The sequence below is a fragment of the Malus domestica genome, chromosome 04 (assembly GCF_042453785.1).
Source record: "Malus domestica chromosome 04, GDT2T_hap1".
Classification (NCBI taxonomy): Eukaryota; Viridiplantae; Streptophyta; class Magnoliopsida; order Rosales; family Rosaceae; genus Malus; species Malus domestica.
The window spans coordinates 29,058,677-29,077,150 of record NC_091664.1 but is presented as its reverse complement, the minus strand read 5'-3'; the positions used below and the strand labels follow the sequence as shown (position 1 = coordinate 29,077,150).

Here is an 18,474-nt window from a genome sequence, read left to right as displayed (position 1 = left end):
CAAATAGTTTATATATTTTATTTCATTTTTTCTAGTACTTTTAATTTGGCATAAATTTAAGAATTTGAAAAACGGACCCTAAAGTACGAGTGACATGAGTGTAAATAAATTGTATTAATAGATCAATACTGTTTCGATGTGGTTGTAGATTTTAAATTTGGGCTTATAGTGGATTTTTAAAGGTGAATGAGTTTTATCCAGAAATGTTGAGTTGTAAGTACGAAAATCTAAAGCAAGAACATGTATATGTTCCTGGGAAAGGCATCAATCAACCATGAAGAAAGAAAAGTACAAATGATTTAAAGGGGCAATTAAGAAAGTTCTTAACTAGTTCATGTTTTATTTCCAGAAACATTTAAAAAGCTAAAACCAAAAGGTATCTTATTTAGTTTAAAGTTTAAGCATACACATAAACTGAATTAGCTAGTAAATAACTTAATTAACGCGGCGACAATTCTTCCGGACTTGTCCCTTTAATCCAGTGAGAGGATTAATGTTCCCCATCTTAACCATGGACTTGGCAAACTGCTGAAAGAATAAGCTCTCATTAGCTGCATAGGTTTTCACCAGCTCAGCTGCTTGCCTTCCATTCCCAGTCAGAAGCACTTGGTCTGACGGGAGTAGTCCATGTCCCCCAAGTATAAGCTTGAAGTAGCTGTTGTCGAACCTTGTAGGGGAAACAAAGTCCAAGGGAGCAGGTGTGTTGTCGCTATCTCTTCTAGGGCAAACTGATTTCCGAGTCTGCCTGACGAACAAACACTTTGCGAAGCCAATTGTATGCCCTCCTGCATTGATATTGTTTATATAAAAATACCATAAATGTTCAACTTGAATTTGTGTCGCGTTTAGATGGTCGTGATTCGTGAAACAAGTTAGTTTTACACTACTAATAATAGTGTCACATCCTAACTAAAAGCCAAAGTGTTTCACTTTCTCATAAGCATCTTTCAGTTTGCCAATAAACTTTCAATTCGTTTCGAGTCTCTTTAGTCTTGAATTTGTGCCTAGTTGTCAAATTCAATAAATTTTCTATTCTTTTTGCCCATTTGAATGGACAAAAATAACCATCAATTTGTCTGAAAATTTTAACACTTTTGACAACATAGGACAAATATTAGAAAGCTCAAAACTAACTTGAAAGTCGAAAGGAAAATCAGAAGAGCGTATGAAGTTGAGGGATCGCTTATATATAATATGACTACAAAGGAGAAAATTGAGTAATTATTGGGAGTTGAGGGATCGCTTATATATAATATGACTACAAAGGAGAAAATTGAGTAATTATTGGGTACCTGAGAGAGCAACTAGGTCAGTTTCTTCAAGACCTTGTCGCTCGAAGGCGGCTGTTAGGGCTGAGAGATCGGGTTTTGGTGCTGGAATGTTTCTCTCAGAGATTTCCACGCTTGCAGTTTTGGAGTCCCTTCTTCCTAGTGGCAACACCCAATCAGGTCCACCGCTCTGTTCCATTGCACCACATACATACACCAAATAAGTTGATCACTTATTAGTAAATTAAATAAGTCATAATTAAGTAATAGTTAGGGCTAATTAGTTTGCTTACTAGTACGGTGGATCCCCTAGCAGCAAGAGCGACAATGTCAGCGCATGACACAGTCAGGGGACATGCTTCTTCTAGTTTGGCCTTGATCTCATCGATCACTTCAAACCCTCTCAGAGAATTCACGTTTGTTTTTGCCCCTTTTTCGCTCCGTATTGTCGTACTGTTGTCTAGTAGCACCGAGGCGTCACAACCCTGTCGTCCAATCATATCATATAAGCCTTAGGCATGCATATTTTATTGACATTGCAAAGTAAGTTTTGATCAAAACGAACCTGAGCAAAGCAATCGTGGAAGTGAAGCCTTATCAAAGAGGCTGCCACCCGGGGATCCTTCTCGATGGCCTGCTGTAACACGGAGATGACAATGTTGTCAACCGGAGGGCACGACGATTGATAGAACTGTGGGAAAAGACCGTGAGGTTCACTCGACCCAAAGTTGGGACCCTCCAGGTGAGCAGCGGGGAGCGTGGCTGAGACCACCAATGTCAGAACTACAAGACCTAAGAAAGTTCCTCTGAAAACTGCCATTGATAATTCAATTCCAAGGCTTCGAGTGTATGTTTTACTCTCACTGCATGGTGTCTAGTTAATTTATAGAGGTGAACTAATGGAAGAAATGGAACCACTCCCAACTACTGTGGATAAAGACCTTTTCACATTGTCAAACTTATTCTCTGGTGTCACCTGCTCCAAGAAAGAATATTTCTCTGACATTTTGTTTTTCTTCCCTTTTGGCTAATAGAGTTTGCATCACTTTAATCAATCAATATGCAATGCTCTTAAAAGAGGAAAAAAAGGGGTAGGGGTGTCATCACCACATCATTTGTAGGCATTTCCTACAAAAGCATACGATAGTTGAGTTTTGGTTCCACCTAACCTTACTTTTTTTTTTTCATGCGGTATGAGAGCTACTCAAGTTAGACGCTATTACTGAAAACCTTTTCTATACTCTGTTCCTGAGGATAACTTTCCTGCACTACAGAGACAGCCATGAGGGTGTGGAAAAGGTACCACCACACAAAGCCCTCAAATTTTCTTTACGCACAGGGCCCCAAATTTTTTTTACATGTGTACATATATTAAAATGTGTAAGGTAATATCAAAGTTTCCTTCCAGCGCTAGTGGTTTAGGCTTTCTACTAATATGATACCTATTTTGGCGTCACATTTTAGGCGTACGAAGTTTCTTCACTACTTCTCCCGCGTGGGCAGAAATCCCAACGCGATTTCAATATAGGGTTAAGGGTATAGATAGGATGACCTATTAATTTATTTGTGAAAATGCCATTAGCGGGTAAACATGCTAAAGTTGGAATAGTTTCAATTTTGAACCAAATACCACTGGAGCTTCAGTTTTGCAGGAGATAAACAACATGACTAGGTGACAGCTCAACTTCTCAAAATGGATTTAAGATTGATTGGACTAATGGTTTCGTATTTGTGATTTCAGGTAAGTGTGATTGATTCAATCACCATGATTAGGGTTCGACTGCTATATACAGAAAACCTACGTTTGGACAGTGTCTTCTGCCAGGTGTGATTTGCATGTACATCGAACAAACCATACGGTAACTTGTGTGAACTCAAGAACTTAAAACAATAATTAAGATGCTAGTAGGAAAACTAATGATATGGAACAAATGGCTGAATGGATTAAAAGAGGAAATGGACCATCGCAAGGCTTAAAATACCCATCCCATTTTAGGGATACGTATGAAGTTTCCTCACTGTTTCTTACGCTGGGCAAAATCCCAACGCGGTTTGAATATTGGGTTTAGGGTATAGATGAGGGTGACCTATGAAAATGCCATTAGCAGCTAAACAGACTAAAATTGGAAATAGCTTCAACTTTGAACCGTATACCACTGCAGCTTCAGTTTTGCAGAAGATGAACAACATGACTAGATGATAGCACAACTCCTCGAAATTGTTTCATATTTGTGATTTTAGGTAAGTTTGATTGATTCAATCACGATGATTAGGGTTCGGCTGCTATATACAGAAAACCTACGTTTGGACAGTGTCTTCTGCCTGCCGCGATGTACATCAAACAAACCACACGGTAACTCGTGTGAACTCGATAACTTAAAACAATAAGATGCAAAAAGTGAAAGGCTGCACATTTTGAGATGCTAGTAAGAAAAATAATGACACACAACAAATGACCAAATGAATTGAAGAGAAAATGGACCGAAGGTAAAGTGACGCAATGGAAATTTGCACATTTGGTGTCCGGAGCGCAAATTTGGGCCCATGATATTTTTTTGGAAAGGGAATGATGACACAATTCAAATTTATCGCTTCTCTGTGACGTATGATGAATTTTGGTTGTCCGAAGTCGTTTCAGCCTCCAAATGTAGTTTTAATTTTCGCAATAAAATTTGGACATTTGAGTTACAACTGGATTAATGTCTAATACCATTTTATTTACTTCAGTCATTTGAGTTGTTTTAGGAGTTGTAGTCAGTTTATTTAAAGCCTTTGGATGTTACAGTGTAATCATTCAATCATCGATTAATCAAAGTAACCTTTGGGTTTTCTTTCAAACTCTCGTGGATTTCAGAAAAAAAAATGTTCTACGAGGGTTTATGTTTCCCTCTTGCTTCGTGCTGCATCAACTAATCGGACAAGATACAAAGTTAGTTAGTATTTTACACCGGACAGAAAGATGGTATGCTACATATGTACAGAAGAATTACAATGGACTGTCGATGAATAAAATTGCGATCATGATATGCACAGTTGCCTCATTGGTGTTAGTAACCTTGCATACCACAGCGGTACGTGTGCCTTTATCAGCGTTCCTTTGTCCGTATATTCCTATAAATATACAAAATGTTTAGAACGATAATGAAACTGAGACGCATGCACGTACCCAAGCCAACAAAAGCTTCCTGCTTTGCAAGGGTCGGATATCGTCTATCATACTCACATACCAAAAAGTTTACCTAAAAATCAACATCCACTGCATACTTACCGTTCTCTCCACCATTCCAACCTTATGTATGGTCTAAGAAGCTCCCCTTCCTTGAGCGGGATCAAGGCTTCCACCCATACCATAGAGTCCTGTTAAGCAACATATTGCTGTCACTTCATGTAAGTACAGACTCAACTCTCGAGTATCAAAAGTGGACAGTGAAACAAGCCCTCGTACCTTCAATTTTTTCTGCAGCTTATTTATGCCCTCACCACCCAGAGGGCCAGAGCAGATATGCAAACTACATCATTTCTCATTTCTGCTTTAAACTTTATGCTTTCAGGATCACTTAACTTATCAGCCTGCAAAATATTAGTCGTGTATCATCAATCTTGTGTATACGCTTCACGAATGAAACCCGGTTCATGATCATCAGTATTTATAAAAGAAGACCCATGCGAACTCCACGCAAATAAACGAACAACCACCACCACAGAATTCACAGATATGATGATAAAAATAGAGTTCCTCACGGATTAATAACTGAGCCATCAAGGAAATTCACTGTACATTCACTGTACCTTGTTCCACACCAGCAACTTTGGAATTGCAGACACGTCTAGTTCTGACAAAACTTTGTCTACAGCTTTTACCTGTTGCTCAGCCAGTGGATGACTGAAGTTGATATCAACATCTAATAAGGTAACAATGTTCTCCATCACGAATGCATCATTTCAAAGGTTTCCAAATATATTGTACCTGATATCCACCACATACAACAATGATGACTCTGATATCTCCTCCAGTGTTGCTCTGAAGGCAGCAACCTGTAAGATCAGTTAGTGGAAAGAAGTGCAAGACATGATCAGCTTGACTGACATTCGTCGAAACATTTTTCTTGCAATGCAGTTGAAAATGAACAGTAGGAGACAGAAAAATTAAACTCCACGGTAGCATATTCATGAATAAATTGTACAAGCATCTTACCACTGTAGTTGGTAACTTCTGAATGAAACCAACAGTATTTGTGAGAAGAAACTCTTAACTGATGGAGCCCAAATTCTGGGGAATAGGACCTAAAGTAGTTCATTGTCAGTGGAGAATCAAAGGTTGTATAGCATGTTAACCAAATTTCATGCAACCCCTGAAGCCTGTTCAGTACTACATACAACAACAACAACAACAACAAAGCCTTTTCCCACTAAGTGAGGTCGGCTATATGAATCCTAGAACGCCATTGCGCTCGGTTTTGTGTCATATCCTCCGTTAGATCCAAGTACTCTAAGTCTTTTCTTAGGGTCTCTTCCAAAGTTTTCCTAGGTTTTCCTCTACCCCTTCGGCCTTGAACCTCTGTCCCGTAGTCACATCTTCGAACTAGAGCGTCAGTAGGCCTTCTTTGCACATGTCCAAACCACCGTAACCGATTTTCTCTCATCTTTCCTTCAATTTCGGCTACTCCTACTTTACCTCGGATATCCTCATTCCTAATCTTATCCTTTCTCGTGTGCCCACACATCCAACGAAGCATCCTCATCTCCGCTACACCCATTTTGTGTACGTGTTGATACTTCACCGCCCAACATTCTGTGCCATACAGCATCGCCAGCCTTATTGCCGTCCTATGAAATTTTCCCTTGAGCTTCAGTGGCCTACGACGGTCACACAACACGTCAGATGCACTCTTCCACTTCATCCATCCAGCTTGTATTCTATGGTTGAGATCTCCATCTAATTCTCCGTTCTTTTGCAAGATAGATCCTAGGTAGCGAAAACGGTCGCTTTTTGGTATTTCCTGATCTCCAATCCTCACCCCTAACTCATTTTGGCCTCCATTTGCACTAAACTTGCACTCCATATATTCTGTCTTTGATCGGCTTAGGCGAAGACCTTTAGATTCCAACATTTCTCTCGAGAGGTTAAGCTTCGCATTTACCCCTTCCCGAGTTTCATCTATCAACACTATATCGTTTACGAAAAGCATGCACCAAGGAGTATCATCTTGAATATGTCTTGTTAACTCATCCATTAAGGACTTAAGGATTGTTGATGCACAAAATCAGTGAGGACTTTGGTACAACAGAAAAAATTAAGTTTGTGATCTTCGCTAGATTGCTCCGGTCATTAGTGTGGATAAGTATGTAAATGGATAGAGATAGGAAAGCAAACACAAGATGTACGTGGTTCACCCAGATTGGTTACGTCCACAGGATAGAGGAGTTCTCATTAAATGTGAAGGGTTTACACAAGTACATAGGCTCAAACTCTCCTTTAGTGAGTACAAGTGAATGATTTAGTACAAATGACATTAGGAAATATTATGGGAGAATGATCTCGTAATCACGAAACTTCTAACTACCGAAGTGTGGTATCGTCTTCACTTGCCTTATCTGTCTCATAGGTAGATGTGGCATCTTCTCTGGAAGTACTCTTCCTCCATCTAGGGGTGGTATCTTTAACTGGTGGAGATGCACAAGGTAATGTATCAATTTCACTTGAAGCTTGCATGTAGTTTCAGGCTTGGTCAAGCGCGATACAAACCATGTAGTAGGAGTCCCTCAAGTCACCAAGCTAGGGGATCTGCTGAAAGAGGTGACAGACAAGGTAAGCAATCAGAGCTCCAAGCAATCAGTCCCAGATTAGAAGTTTGATTTCGAGTTCCGGCTGATTGTTCTCATTCTCCCTATCTTGCAGGCAGCATGAAGGATAAAGAGAAGAAAAATGAGAAGAGATGATATGAGATACTTTTGCTTTTGAAGAAGTAACTTTCCACAGGCTTATTCTTGAACTGGGCTAGAGGGTTTTCTGGTTTCCTCCAGAGTATAAGGCCGACTGAAGAATTTGAGAGTTAAAACAAGTCCATCAAATCTAGAGTACGTTCGACCCTGCTGATATGGGATACTTTTGCTGTTGACAAAGTAGTGGATGTATCGGCACGTGTTCTGTTACGTTTGTCTCCACATGCTTCCTTGTATCCTTCTCACTTGCCCTATCTGTTCCTCAGGCAGATGTGGTATCTTCTCTGGAAGCATAAGATGTTGAAGATGAGTACTCGAGAGCAATGCCAGGTAAGTAATCAGGTAAGGGGTTCCAGGCAGTCAGTTCCTGACTGGAAGCTTGATTCCAAGTGCTGACTGATTGCTTTCTTTCTCCTTATCTTGCAGGTAAGAACAAGGCCAAAGGAAAAGACAGGGAAAAAGCATGATATGAGATACTCTTGCTTTTAACCCTGATGATATGAGATATTCTTGCTCTGGTGTAGCTTTTTTACAGAGGTATTATCGGGGGGAAAGAAAACTGAGTATTTCAAGAGGCTTTGTTGGGAGTGTCCTCTCAGATATGAGGAAAGGTTGAGGATTTTTGCAACCTGTCAGTTGAGGATGAAGGTCGACATATATAGGAGTATCCCTAACAACAAGTAGTAATGTTATTCCTTTACCCTGCTTGGTCATAGCACAGTAGTGGGAGCTTCCAGCTTCACGTGTTTTAACTCTGTCAGAGCACTTTGAAAAAGTGGTATGTGGTATCTGGAAAGCTGATGTTGCGTGTGAAGTTACAGACAAGTTTTATCCAAGGAGATCTGGCTCTCGAAGTTGAGAAAGCGGTGCCTCTTCGGTTTTTGAACAAACAATTCTGTCGGGGATCTGGCTCTTGAGATTCGAAGAACGATGCCTCTTCGATTTTTGAGAAAGCAATCCTGCTGGGAGTCTGGCTCTCGAGATTCGGAGAGTGGTGTCTCTTCGATTTTTGAGAAAGTAAGCATGTTAGGAGTCTGGCTCTCGAGATTCGGAGGACGGTGCCTTTTCGATTTTGGAGCAAGCAATCTTGTTGGGAGTGTTTTCTCGAATGTGAGTAAAGGTTGGGCATGTTTACTAGTCTACCTTGCCATGGAGCACAGAGGTTGACACACAGGGACTTTCCAATTATCCAGCAGTGGTGCTGTTCCTTTACCTTTGTGGGTAATAATATGGTAGCTAGACCTTCAAAATTTATGTGTCTAAACTTTGTTAGTGCTGTTTCTTTGCTATTCTTTTACCCTTCTTGGTCATAGCGATATAGTGGAAGCTGCAAACTTCACGCGTCTAAACTTTGTCAGTGATCTTTGGCAAAGTTATCTATGGTACCCATGAGCTGATATTGCGTGTGGAAAATGGATTATTGAACAGTAAGATTCACGTGCTTTCTACTTCACCAGAAATCTTCGATAGAATGCCCGTAATTTCCACGAAGCTGAGTGTGCATGTGACAGGTGCTGACAAGGTTGAAAAAACAGGTGTCTTTTCGATTTCTGAGATCGGCATTCGCGGTCTTTGAGCAGCCCAGCTTTTGAGAAAGCAAACGTGTATTCGATTCGATTTCTAAGATCGGCCCTCGTGGTCTTTGAGCAGCCCAGCTTTTGAGAAAGCAAACACCTCTTCGATTTCTGAGCAGGCGCCTCTTCGATTTCTGAAGCTCCGTCGAGTGCAGAATTTTATAGAGGCTGGCATTAAGTTCCAAAGCACACTTGAATCTCTACCAGTAGAAGCTCTATTCTTGCACTTCTAATATCTTGATTTGTCCGACCTCTTCTCTCTTCAACACATTTGAAAATGTCTGGCCCTTCCGACCGTCGTTTTGACTTGAACCTTGTTGAAGAGGCAGCCACGCCTTCTCCAGACAATATATGACGCTCATCCTTCTTATCCCCTACTGGTCCTCTTATCGTTGGGGATTCCGTGATGAAGAATGATATGACCGCTGCGGTGGTGGCCAGGAACCTTTTCACTCCCTAAGATAATAGACTACTTTCCAAACGGTCTGATGAGTTGGCTGTTAAGGATTCTCTGGCTCTCAGTGTTCAGTGTGCAGGTTCTGTGTCTAATATGGCCCAACGCCTATTTGCTCGAACTCGCCAAGTTGAATCATTGGCGGCTGAAGTGATGAGTCTCAACAGGAGATTAGAGGGCTCAAACATGAGAATAAACAGCTGCACCGGCTCGCACATGACTATGCTACAAACATGAAGAGGAAGCTTGACCAGATGAAGAAATCTAATGGTCAGATTTTACTTGATCATCAAAGGTTTGTGGGTTTGTTCCAAAGGCATTTATTGCCTTCGTTTTCTAGGGCTGTACCGCGTAATGAAGCTCCAAATGATCAACCTACGATGCCTCATCCTTCTAGGGTTCTGTCCAATACTGAGGCTCCGAATGATCCCCCTCCGGTGCCTTCTCTTTTTGGGGCTCTACCGACTGCTGAAACTTCTCCTAAGCAACCTTTGTGAAGGCTCCCTCTTGTTTGTTTATTTTGACTCATGTATATGTACATATTTGTAACTTATCGGAGATATCAATAAATAAGCTTTGCTTGATTTCAACATATTGTGTTAAATACACCAAAGCCTTCTTCACTAAGTTCTTTGAATTTTTCTTTTGTTGAAGCTTGTATGTTGAAGCTTTATGAGTGGAGCATGTAGGTTGAGGTAGTATTCCCTTAATTTCCCGAGTGAGGAAAACTTCTCGGTTGGAGACTTGAAAAATCCAAGTCACTGAGTGGGGTCGACTATATGAATCTTAGAACGCCATTATGCTCGGTCCTGTGTCATGTCCTCCGTTAGATCCAAGTACTCTAAGTCTTTTCTTAGAGTCTCTTCCAAAGATTTTCTAGGTCTTCCTCTACCCCTTCGGCCCTGAACCTCTGTTCCGTAGTCGCATCTTCTAACCGGAGCGTCAGTAGGCCTTCTTTGCACATGTCCAAACCACCGTAACCAATTTTCTCTCAGCTTTCCTACAATTTCGGCTACTCCTACTTTACCTCGGATATCCTCATTCCTAATCTTATCATTTCTCGTGTGCCCACATATCCAACGAAGCATTCTCATCTCTGCTACACCCATTTTGTGTACGTGTTGATGCTTCACCACCCAACATTCTGTGCCATACAGCATCGCCAGCCTTATTGTCGTCTTATAAAATTTTCCCTTGAGCTTCAGTGGCATACGACGGTCACACAACACGCCGGATGCACTCTTCCACTTCATCCATCCAACTTGTATTCTATGGTTGAGATCTCCATCTAATTCTCCGTTCTTTTCCAAGATAGATCCTACGTAGCGAAAACGGTCGCTCTTTGGTATTTCCTGATCTCCGATCCTCACCCCTAACTCATTTTGGCCTCCATTTGCACTGAACTTAAACTCCATATATTCTGTCTTTGATCGGCTTAGGCGAAGACCTTTAGATTCAAACACTTTTCTCCAAAGGTTAAGCTTCGCATTTACCCCTTCCTGAGTTTCATCTATCAACACTATATCGTTTACGAAAAGCATACATCAAGGAATATCATATTGAATATGTCCTATTAATTCATCCATTACCAACGCAAAAAGGTAAGGACTTAAGGATGAGGCTTGATGTAATCCTATAGTTATGGGGAAGCTTTCGGTTTGTCCTTCATGAGTTCTTACGGCAGTCTTTGCTCCTTCATACATATCCTTTATAGCTTGGATATATGCTACTCGTACTCATTTCTTCTCTAAAATCCTCCAAAGAATGTCTCTTGGGACCCTATCATACTCTTTTTCCAAATCTATAAAGACCATGTGTAAATCCTTTTTCTCATCTCTATATCTTTCTATCAATCTTCGTAAGAGATAGATTGCCTCTATGGTTGAGCGCCCTGGCATGAACCCGAATTGGTTGTTCGAAACCCGTGTCTCTTGCCTCAATCTATGCTTAATGACTCTGTCCTAGAGCTTCATTGTATGACTCAAGAGCTTAATACCCCTATAGTTCATGCAATTTTGTACGTCGCCCTTATTCTTGTAGATAGGCACCAAAGTGCTCTTTCGCCACTCATTTAACATCTTCTTCGTTTTCAAAATCCTATTGAAAAGGTCAGTGAGTCATGCTATACGTGTCTCTCCCAAGACTTTCCACACTTCAATCGGTATATCGTCTGGGCCCACTGCTTTTCTATGCTTCATCTTCTTCAAAGCTACAACCATTTCTTCCTTCCTGATTCGACGATAAAATGAGTAGTTTCTACATTCTTCTGAGTTACTCAACTCCCCTAAAGAAGTAATCCTTTCATGTCCTTTATTGAAAAGATTATGAAAATAACATCTCCATCTGTCTTTGACCGCGTTCTCTGTAGCAAGAACTTTTCCATCCTCATCCTTGATGCACCTCACTTGGTTTAGGTCACTTGTCTTCTTTTCCCTTACTCTAGCTAGTTTATAGATATCAAACTCTCCTTCTTTGGTATCTAGTTGCTTATACATATCATCATAAGCCGCTAACTTAGCTTCTCTCACAGCTTTCTTTGCCTCTTGCTTCGCTCTTCTATACCTTTCACCATTTTCATTGGTCCTATCCTTGTATAAGGCTTTACAACATTCCTTCTTAGCCTTCACCTTTGTTTGTACCTCCTCATTCCACCACCAAGATTCCTTTTGGTGTGGAGCAAAGCCCTTGGACTCTCCTAATACCTCTTTTGCTACTTTTCGGATACAACTAGCCATGGAATCCCACATTTGGCTAGCTTCCTCCTCTCTATCCCACACACACTGGGTGATTACTTTCTCTTTGAAAATGACCTGTTTTTCTCCTTTTAGATTCCACCATCTAGTACTTGGGCACTTCCAAGTCTTGTTCTTTTTTCTCACTCTTTTGATATGTACATCCATCACCAACAAGCGATGTTGATTAGCCAAGCTCTCTCCCAGTATAACTTTGCATTCCTTACAAGTTATACGATCCCATTTCCTCATTAGAAGAAAATTTATTTGTGTTTTTGACGACCTACTTTTGTAGGTGATCACATGTTCTTCTCTCTTCTTAAAGAAGGTGTTGGCTAATAAGAGATCATATGCCATTGCAAAATCCAAGATAGCTTCCCCATTCTCGTTTCTCTCTCCAAAACCATGGCCACCATGAAAACTTCCATAGTTGCCTGTCTCCCTGCCCACGTGTCTATTTAAATATCCTCCTATAAATAACTTCTTCGTCTGAGCAATTCCTTGTACCAAGTCTCCAAGGTCTTCCCAAAATTTCTCCTTCGAACTCGTATCCAACCCTACTTAAGGTGCGTACGCACTAATCACATTGATGAGTTCTTGTCCTATTACAATCTTGATTGCTATGATTCTATCTCCTACCTTCTTGACATCTACAACATCTTGTGTCAAGGTCTTGTCCACAATGATGCCAACACCGTTTCTCGTTTTATTTGTGCCCGAATACCAAAGTTTAAACCTTGAGTTTTCTAGATCCTTTGCCTTAAGACCAACCCACTTAGTTTCTTGTAGGCACATAATATTTATCCTTCTCCTCACCATAACTTCCACTACTTCCATAGATTTTCCCGTTAAGGTTCCTATATTCCACGTTCCTAAACACATTCTACTCTCTTGAACTCTACCTTTCTGTCCTAGCTTCTTCACCCTCCCCCATCTAATAGGATCAAAGTACTTCTTTTGTGTGTCCTGTGTAAAATTGATAGGAGCATATGCTCCCAAACAACTTTGAGCAGAGTCGTTCGAAAATAAGTTTCTATGGCCCCCTTGCTCATTTAACATTGCATCCGGGTGCCGATGGAGATACAGCGACCCTTGCTCACTTATCACTGTGTTCAGGCCACACAGCACGCCACTTACGGGTGACGCCCTAGCTTTAGCGTGATTTCATTCTGGATTCATTTTCATAAGGATTTGACGTAACCAATGAATGCCGGTTGTCGACTACCTGACGCCCTCCCCTTCCTCCTTTATCCGGGCTTTGGACCGGCAATGTAAGATAAACTTACACAGACGGAGTTTCTCTTCAGTACTACATCAAAATCAAAATTTTGCTTCTCTGACTTTTCAGTTGTTTATATGGTAGATAACTCATGATCATGTAATAAGAAATCTGCCAGAGTATGATCAAGCTACCTCAACTCTTCTTGTGGTTAGATCTAGGGTTGCAAATAATCGATCCTCACAATCACATTGGCTCCAGTCAACTGATTTAAAAGAGTACTATTGCCAGCATTGGTGTACCCAACCTAGTTTCTCAGAGCAAAACATGCAAAACCGGGCAGAAACTAAAAATCACCACCAAATAAATGTGGATTCCACAATGTCAAAGTATTTACTGACCAAAGATACTACAGGGACAGGTACCGAAAGGCGCTGATTACGATACTGCTTTCTATGCTTTCGGACAGATTCTAACTCCTCCTTAAGGACACCAATCTAGCATTAGAGACATACTTACAGCGAATCAATTTCCAGACAAAAATCTTCGTTTTAGTTTGTAATCAACAAATGCTATAGAACGGCTCCACATTACGATAAACATCCATCTCTATCATGCAATGAATTACTGGAATATTGTCGATTCAATTGAAGGGCTTTGCTTGAGTGCGTCAGATACGCTTAACCAGTTCAATTTGCTTCTCTCCCATCCCCTTAACCTGTCCTCCAGCTTGACGCTCAAGATAGGTCCACATTTTTGTTAGCCGAGGTAACTGGTATTCCATTTGTGCCGATGCAACCTAGAAGATCACAAATGAAATATTGTCTGCATGATAATTCTGGAAAATTTGTATTTTGTTATTACGTTACTAGTTACTACAACTGTACCAAGTAAGCTGTTGTCGTATATTCAAATATAACGAAACAAATTATTACCTAGAATTAAAAGCACAATGATAAATTACCTGTAAAGCTGCTTCATGTGTTGCAGCCCGCTGGTTAAAATATCCAGAACGAGGGCAGTGCAATCACAAACTCTAACCTCCCCACCAAAAGCCTTTTCCAAATTGCGCAAACGCACAGTAAAATTTGAATACAAGGACAAAAACTTTAAACATAGTAGTGCTTGAAAGGTTCTTGGAGAAAATAAAATTTAAACAGAAATTGAATGATGCGGGGGAAAGGGAGTCAGTCTCATCTACAGTGACCATAAGCATGTACGTAATAACTATAAAGTCATGTTTCATACCCTGCTGAGAGCTCATCATCAAATATCACATTCTCAACTACCAATGCGTTAATTTTGCTCTTGATTTCTGCAACCTTGCCGGATCCAATGTATGTCCTTGAGTTTGGAGAAACGAGTCTGCATTACATATGGGCATTAGCAATTTGAAGCTAGGTGATCAGCATCAAATAATTGAGCACACAGACTAGCAAGTAGGTTGAACAGCACTATACTAGCAAAGAAACACGAAGGCATAAAAAACTACTGACTTTTGATACGTGGAACCAACAACCATAAGTCCAGCAGTATCAGCTAGCTGAGTCAATTCCTTGAGTGATTCCTCCACGCCAAATTAATCCGCTGTATTGCGCTTGTGCTCAACACCCACAATGTAAGTTTTTTCTTCGAAAACCAGGCGAAAAATGACAATGAAGAAACACAAAAGAGAGTGCTCAGCCTTCCCAACATCAATCAAAACTAGGACTTTTACCCCCAAGTTACCACAAATAATTCTCCCCCCAAACTAATCCGTTTAAATTTGGCCAAAACATGGTTATTCCCAAATCACATATTCTATCTTTTTCTCAAGAAACAAACATAATCTCACAATTAACACAGTACAATGAGAAAGAAAGAAAGCATGAGACTGACCTCCCTTCCATTCCTATGCTTGAATTGAATATCTTGTAGGTGAAGAAAGTTGAGGTTCCACCATAAAACCAATTGGCAATATGGGAAGTAGCCCAATCTCTTATAAGCCCATGCAAGGTCCCTCTTCCCATCAATATGGGACTCATTCTCAACACTTCCCCTCATGTGTGTCGAGTTTTTTAGCCTAACACATGGATCAACATAACAGGGTGACGTGGAGCTCATGTGGCCGTTTGGTTTCACACGTGGGACAACATGCTCTGATACCATGAAGAAAGTAAAGGTTCTACCATAAAACCAATTGGCAATATGGGGAGTAACCCAAGACCATATAAGCACATAACAAACATTGTCCCTTACCGATGTGGGATAACTCTCAACAGTATGACACGCTCCGATCCCGATTTCTGAGGGACATCGGGATGGCCACGTGCTGGCCGAAACCCGAAGGTGACGCAAGCCATTTAATGAATGCAAATCTTGAGAACATGTGAAACATGCACCTAAATTGTAGCAAGATAATAAGATGTGACAATTCATAACGTGAAGATAGTGATATAAATAATATTCAACTGCCATCAATGAATTCACAATGATGATGCATGGCATGTTCAGAGCATATTCTAAATCAAATTACAACGGAAGGTATTATTATAAGAGTGGTCAAAGCAGAGGAGATAACACGATGTCATTGGTATGGGAATGCCTCATACGTCGGATCGTAGTCCTCGTTCCTATGTCCTGAGGGGGCACAAAACAAACATGTGTGGACCAAGTTAATATATATATATAATACTGAAACAATTATCAACATACTAACCCCCAAAGTTTTATGAAAACTCATAGCATAATATGTAATAGGTTTTCCGAAAACCCTAGCATGCCATAAAAATTGTCATAAATCATATCTCGTATAAAGTGTGCTAACTAGTGGTATCATAATCGCTCGAAGGCAGAACATAGAACTCTTCCTTCAGAACACTTTCTTCACAAATATCAATCGCCCGCACGTTTCTACAACACCCACCCGAAGGCATATAAAGTATTAATCGCCCGAAGGATCCTACAACACCCACCCCAAGACATATATATAATGACCACTAGATACGCACAAAACCGTTGAACAAAGTCTTTCTGACACGCCCCAGGCCCCGATATTCCCGGAATACCAGGGTAGGCACGTGCTGGCCGACACCCGAGGGTGAAGAAAACCATTTATTAAATGCAAAAGCTGAGAATAAGGAATAAATACGGGTTATGAATTTAAAAATAATGAATTAACAATTTAGGAAGGTGTTCAGAGCACACAACTAAACCTAATCACTAAAAGAATTAAGATAAAATTAAATGAAACAAAAAGATGGGTCCTACTCCGAGAGGACTCGAAGATACCGCTGCGGAAGTGCCTTGATGACGGGATTATGTGCCTTGATCCTAAGTCCCGAATGGGGGCGCAAAACAGGGGTGAGTGGACCAAGTTTATATACATACATAGTACGAAAACAGTTATGAACATACTAACCCCCACAGTTTAATAATGAAAACTACTAGAATAATAAGAGATAAGCTTTTAACTCTAGCATGCCATAAAACAATTCATATATCCATCTGCAAATCAATCTCAGAAAATCATATCAGGAAGCATAACACAAGTTGTGCTGCTAGTGAGTGCACCGAATAATAATATCTCCCGGCCCAATGCCTGCACCTGAATCTCTATGGCCTTCACCATGAGATAACTCCCTCTCGGCCCAATGCCAGTCTCCGTGGTCCCTCAGCTTTCCGCTAGGGATTATTTCTCCCGGCCTCAATGCCAACACCAGATCCTCGCCCCAGGCGGCATGGTATTCACTAGGTACACACAAAACACAATTCATCTCTAAAATACAACTTCGTAGCATAGATTCATCGATCCTCTATACTATGAAGAGGTGTTCGAAAATCAGTTGAAACACATTCTTAGCATCCTATCTTCATCGATCAGATAGTCTATCAGAATGAGGGTTCTATAGAAAATACGATATAATGAAAATAATTCAAAACATATATATATATATATAATCACGTATAATCAAATCATCATGCTTCCTGTAAAGTATTCCTCAAATCAATCAATCTGCAAGGCATGCTATTTAAATATGCAATTCTATAAATAAAACATGTAATTTTTGAAGGTGGTCCACTCACAGATACTCCGAAGCAGCAGAATTGTGCGGAAAATGATTAAGGAAGTCTTCACTAGCAACTTCACCTAAGCACGAAAATGTACAATTTAATAAACTACCCAAAAGATGGAATTTTAGGAAACGGAAATGAGTTTTGGGTTGAGTGGGTTAGGGTCTAATAGGTGAAAAAGGGGTTTGGGCTTAAGCCTAAACCCATATTCACATGCACTGCACACACACACAGAGCATGCATAAGCATGCACTGCACACACACACACACGGCATGCATAAGCATGCATTTCACACACACACACGGCATGCATAAGCATGCACTGCATACACACACACATACACACATACACATACGCAGTTCACACGTACACACTTACACCAACACATATGTAGCTCACATACACACACCTGCACAGCACATACATACACACCCACACGTGCACAACACATGCACACAAGATCACACATATACACTCACATACGCACATACTATACACTCACTCTACACGCACACAAGCTCACAAACACACACCTGCACATCATGCATATGCATGCACGGCATGTGCACACACACTCACGACATACACACGCACACCACACAAAGCATAGCATACACAACACACACATGCACCATACATCATCACAAATACTTACACACACACACTTGCACGGACCAAACATACCAAACACACACACACGGACATGCATACACACCTGCACACACACACACACACACCTGCACCCCGTACACACACACACCCACGAACTCGCCGGAGTTCGTCGTCGGAACCGGACATGCATGCACAAAGGATGGTAAGGGTTAGGGCTTGAATAAAGGGTTCTAAAACCTCACAAATATACCTAAGAACTCACCTGGACGCACTGCAGCAGGTTTTGGGAAGAGATGGACCTCGAACTAGCCGGAGTTCGTCATCGGAGCTAGATTATTAGCATAGGGAAAAACTGAGATCAAAACCCTTGAGTTTTGTCATAAAACCAACATGCATAACCCAGAAATTTGAAGAAGGAACACACTTCTCACCTGGGTTCGAGTTTTAGAGCTTTGAAGATCTCGGCTTCAATGGCAGAAAACTCCACGATCCTCTGATGGCGCATGCAAGGGTACCATTGAGTTCGTTAAGTCTCAAGGATTCCAAATATATAGAATTTGGGCTTGATTTGTTGTTGATTCGAGGAGAAGAGGGGTTGGGAGAGTTCCCGGAGCTTAG

General features: G+C 40.9%; 1 protein-coding gene and 1 pseudogene across 1 annotated transcript; both read right to left on the bottom strand.

Annotated features, from left to right (window-relative positions):
- Nucleotides 1–320: 320 nt before the first annotated feature.
- LOC139195204 (peroxidase 9-like) lies at nucleotides 321–2,108 on the bottom strand. The gene is made up of 4 exons (XM_070820350.1): nucleotides 1,834–2,108; nucleotides 1,562–1,753; nucleotides 1,293–1,458; nucleotides 321–785 (listed from the first exon to the last, which is right to left on the bottom strand). The coding sequence occupies exons 1-4, from the start codon at nucleotides 2,086–2,088 to the stop codon at nucleotides 436–438; spliced, it is 963 nt and encodes a 320-aa protein (XP_070676451.1). The 5' UTR covers nucleotides 2,089–2,108; the 3' UTR covers nucleotides 321–435.
- A 2,178-nt stretch (nucleotides 2,109–4,286) lies between these two features.
- Nucleotides 4,287–15,233, bottom strand: LOC139195097 (uncharacterized; annotated as a pseudogene).
- Nucleotides 15,234–18,474: the final 3,241 nt, after the last annotated feature.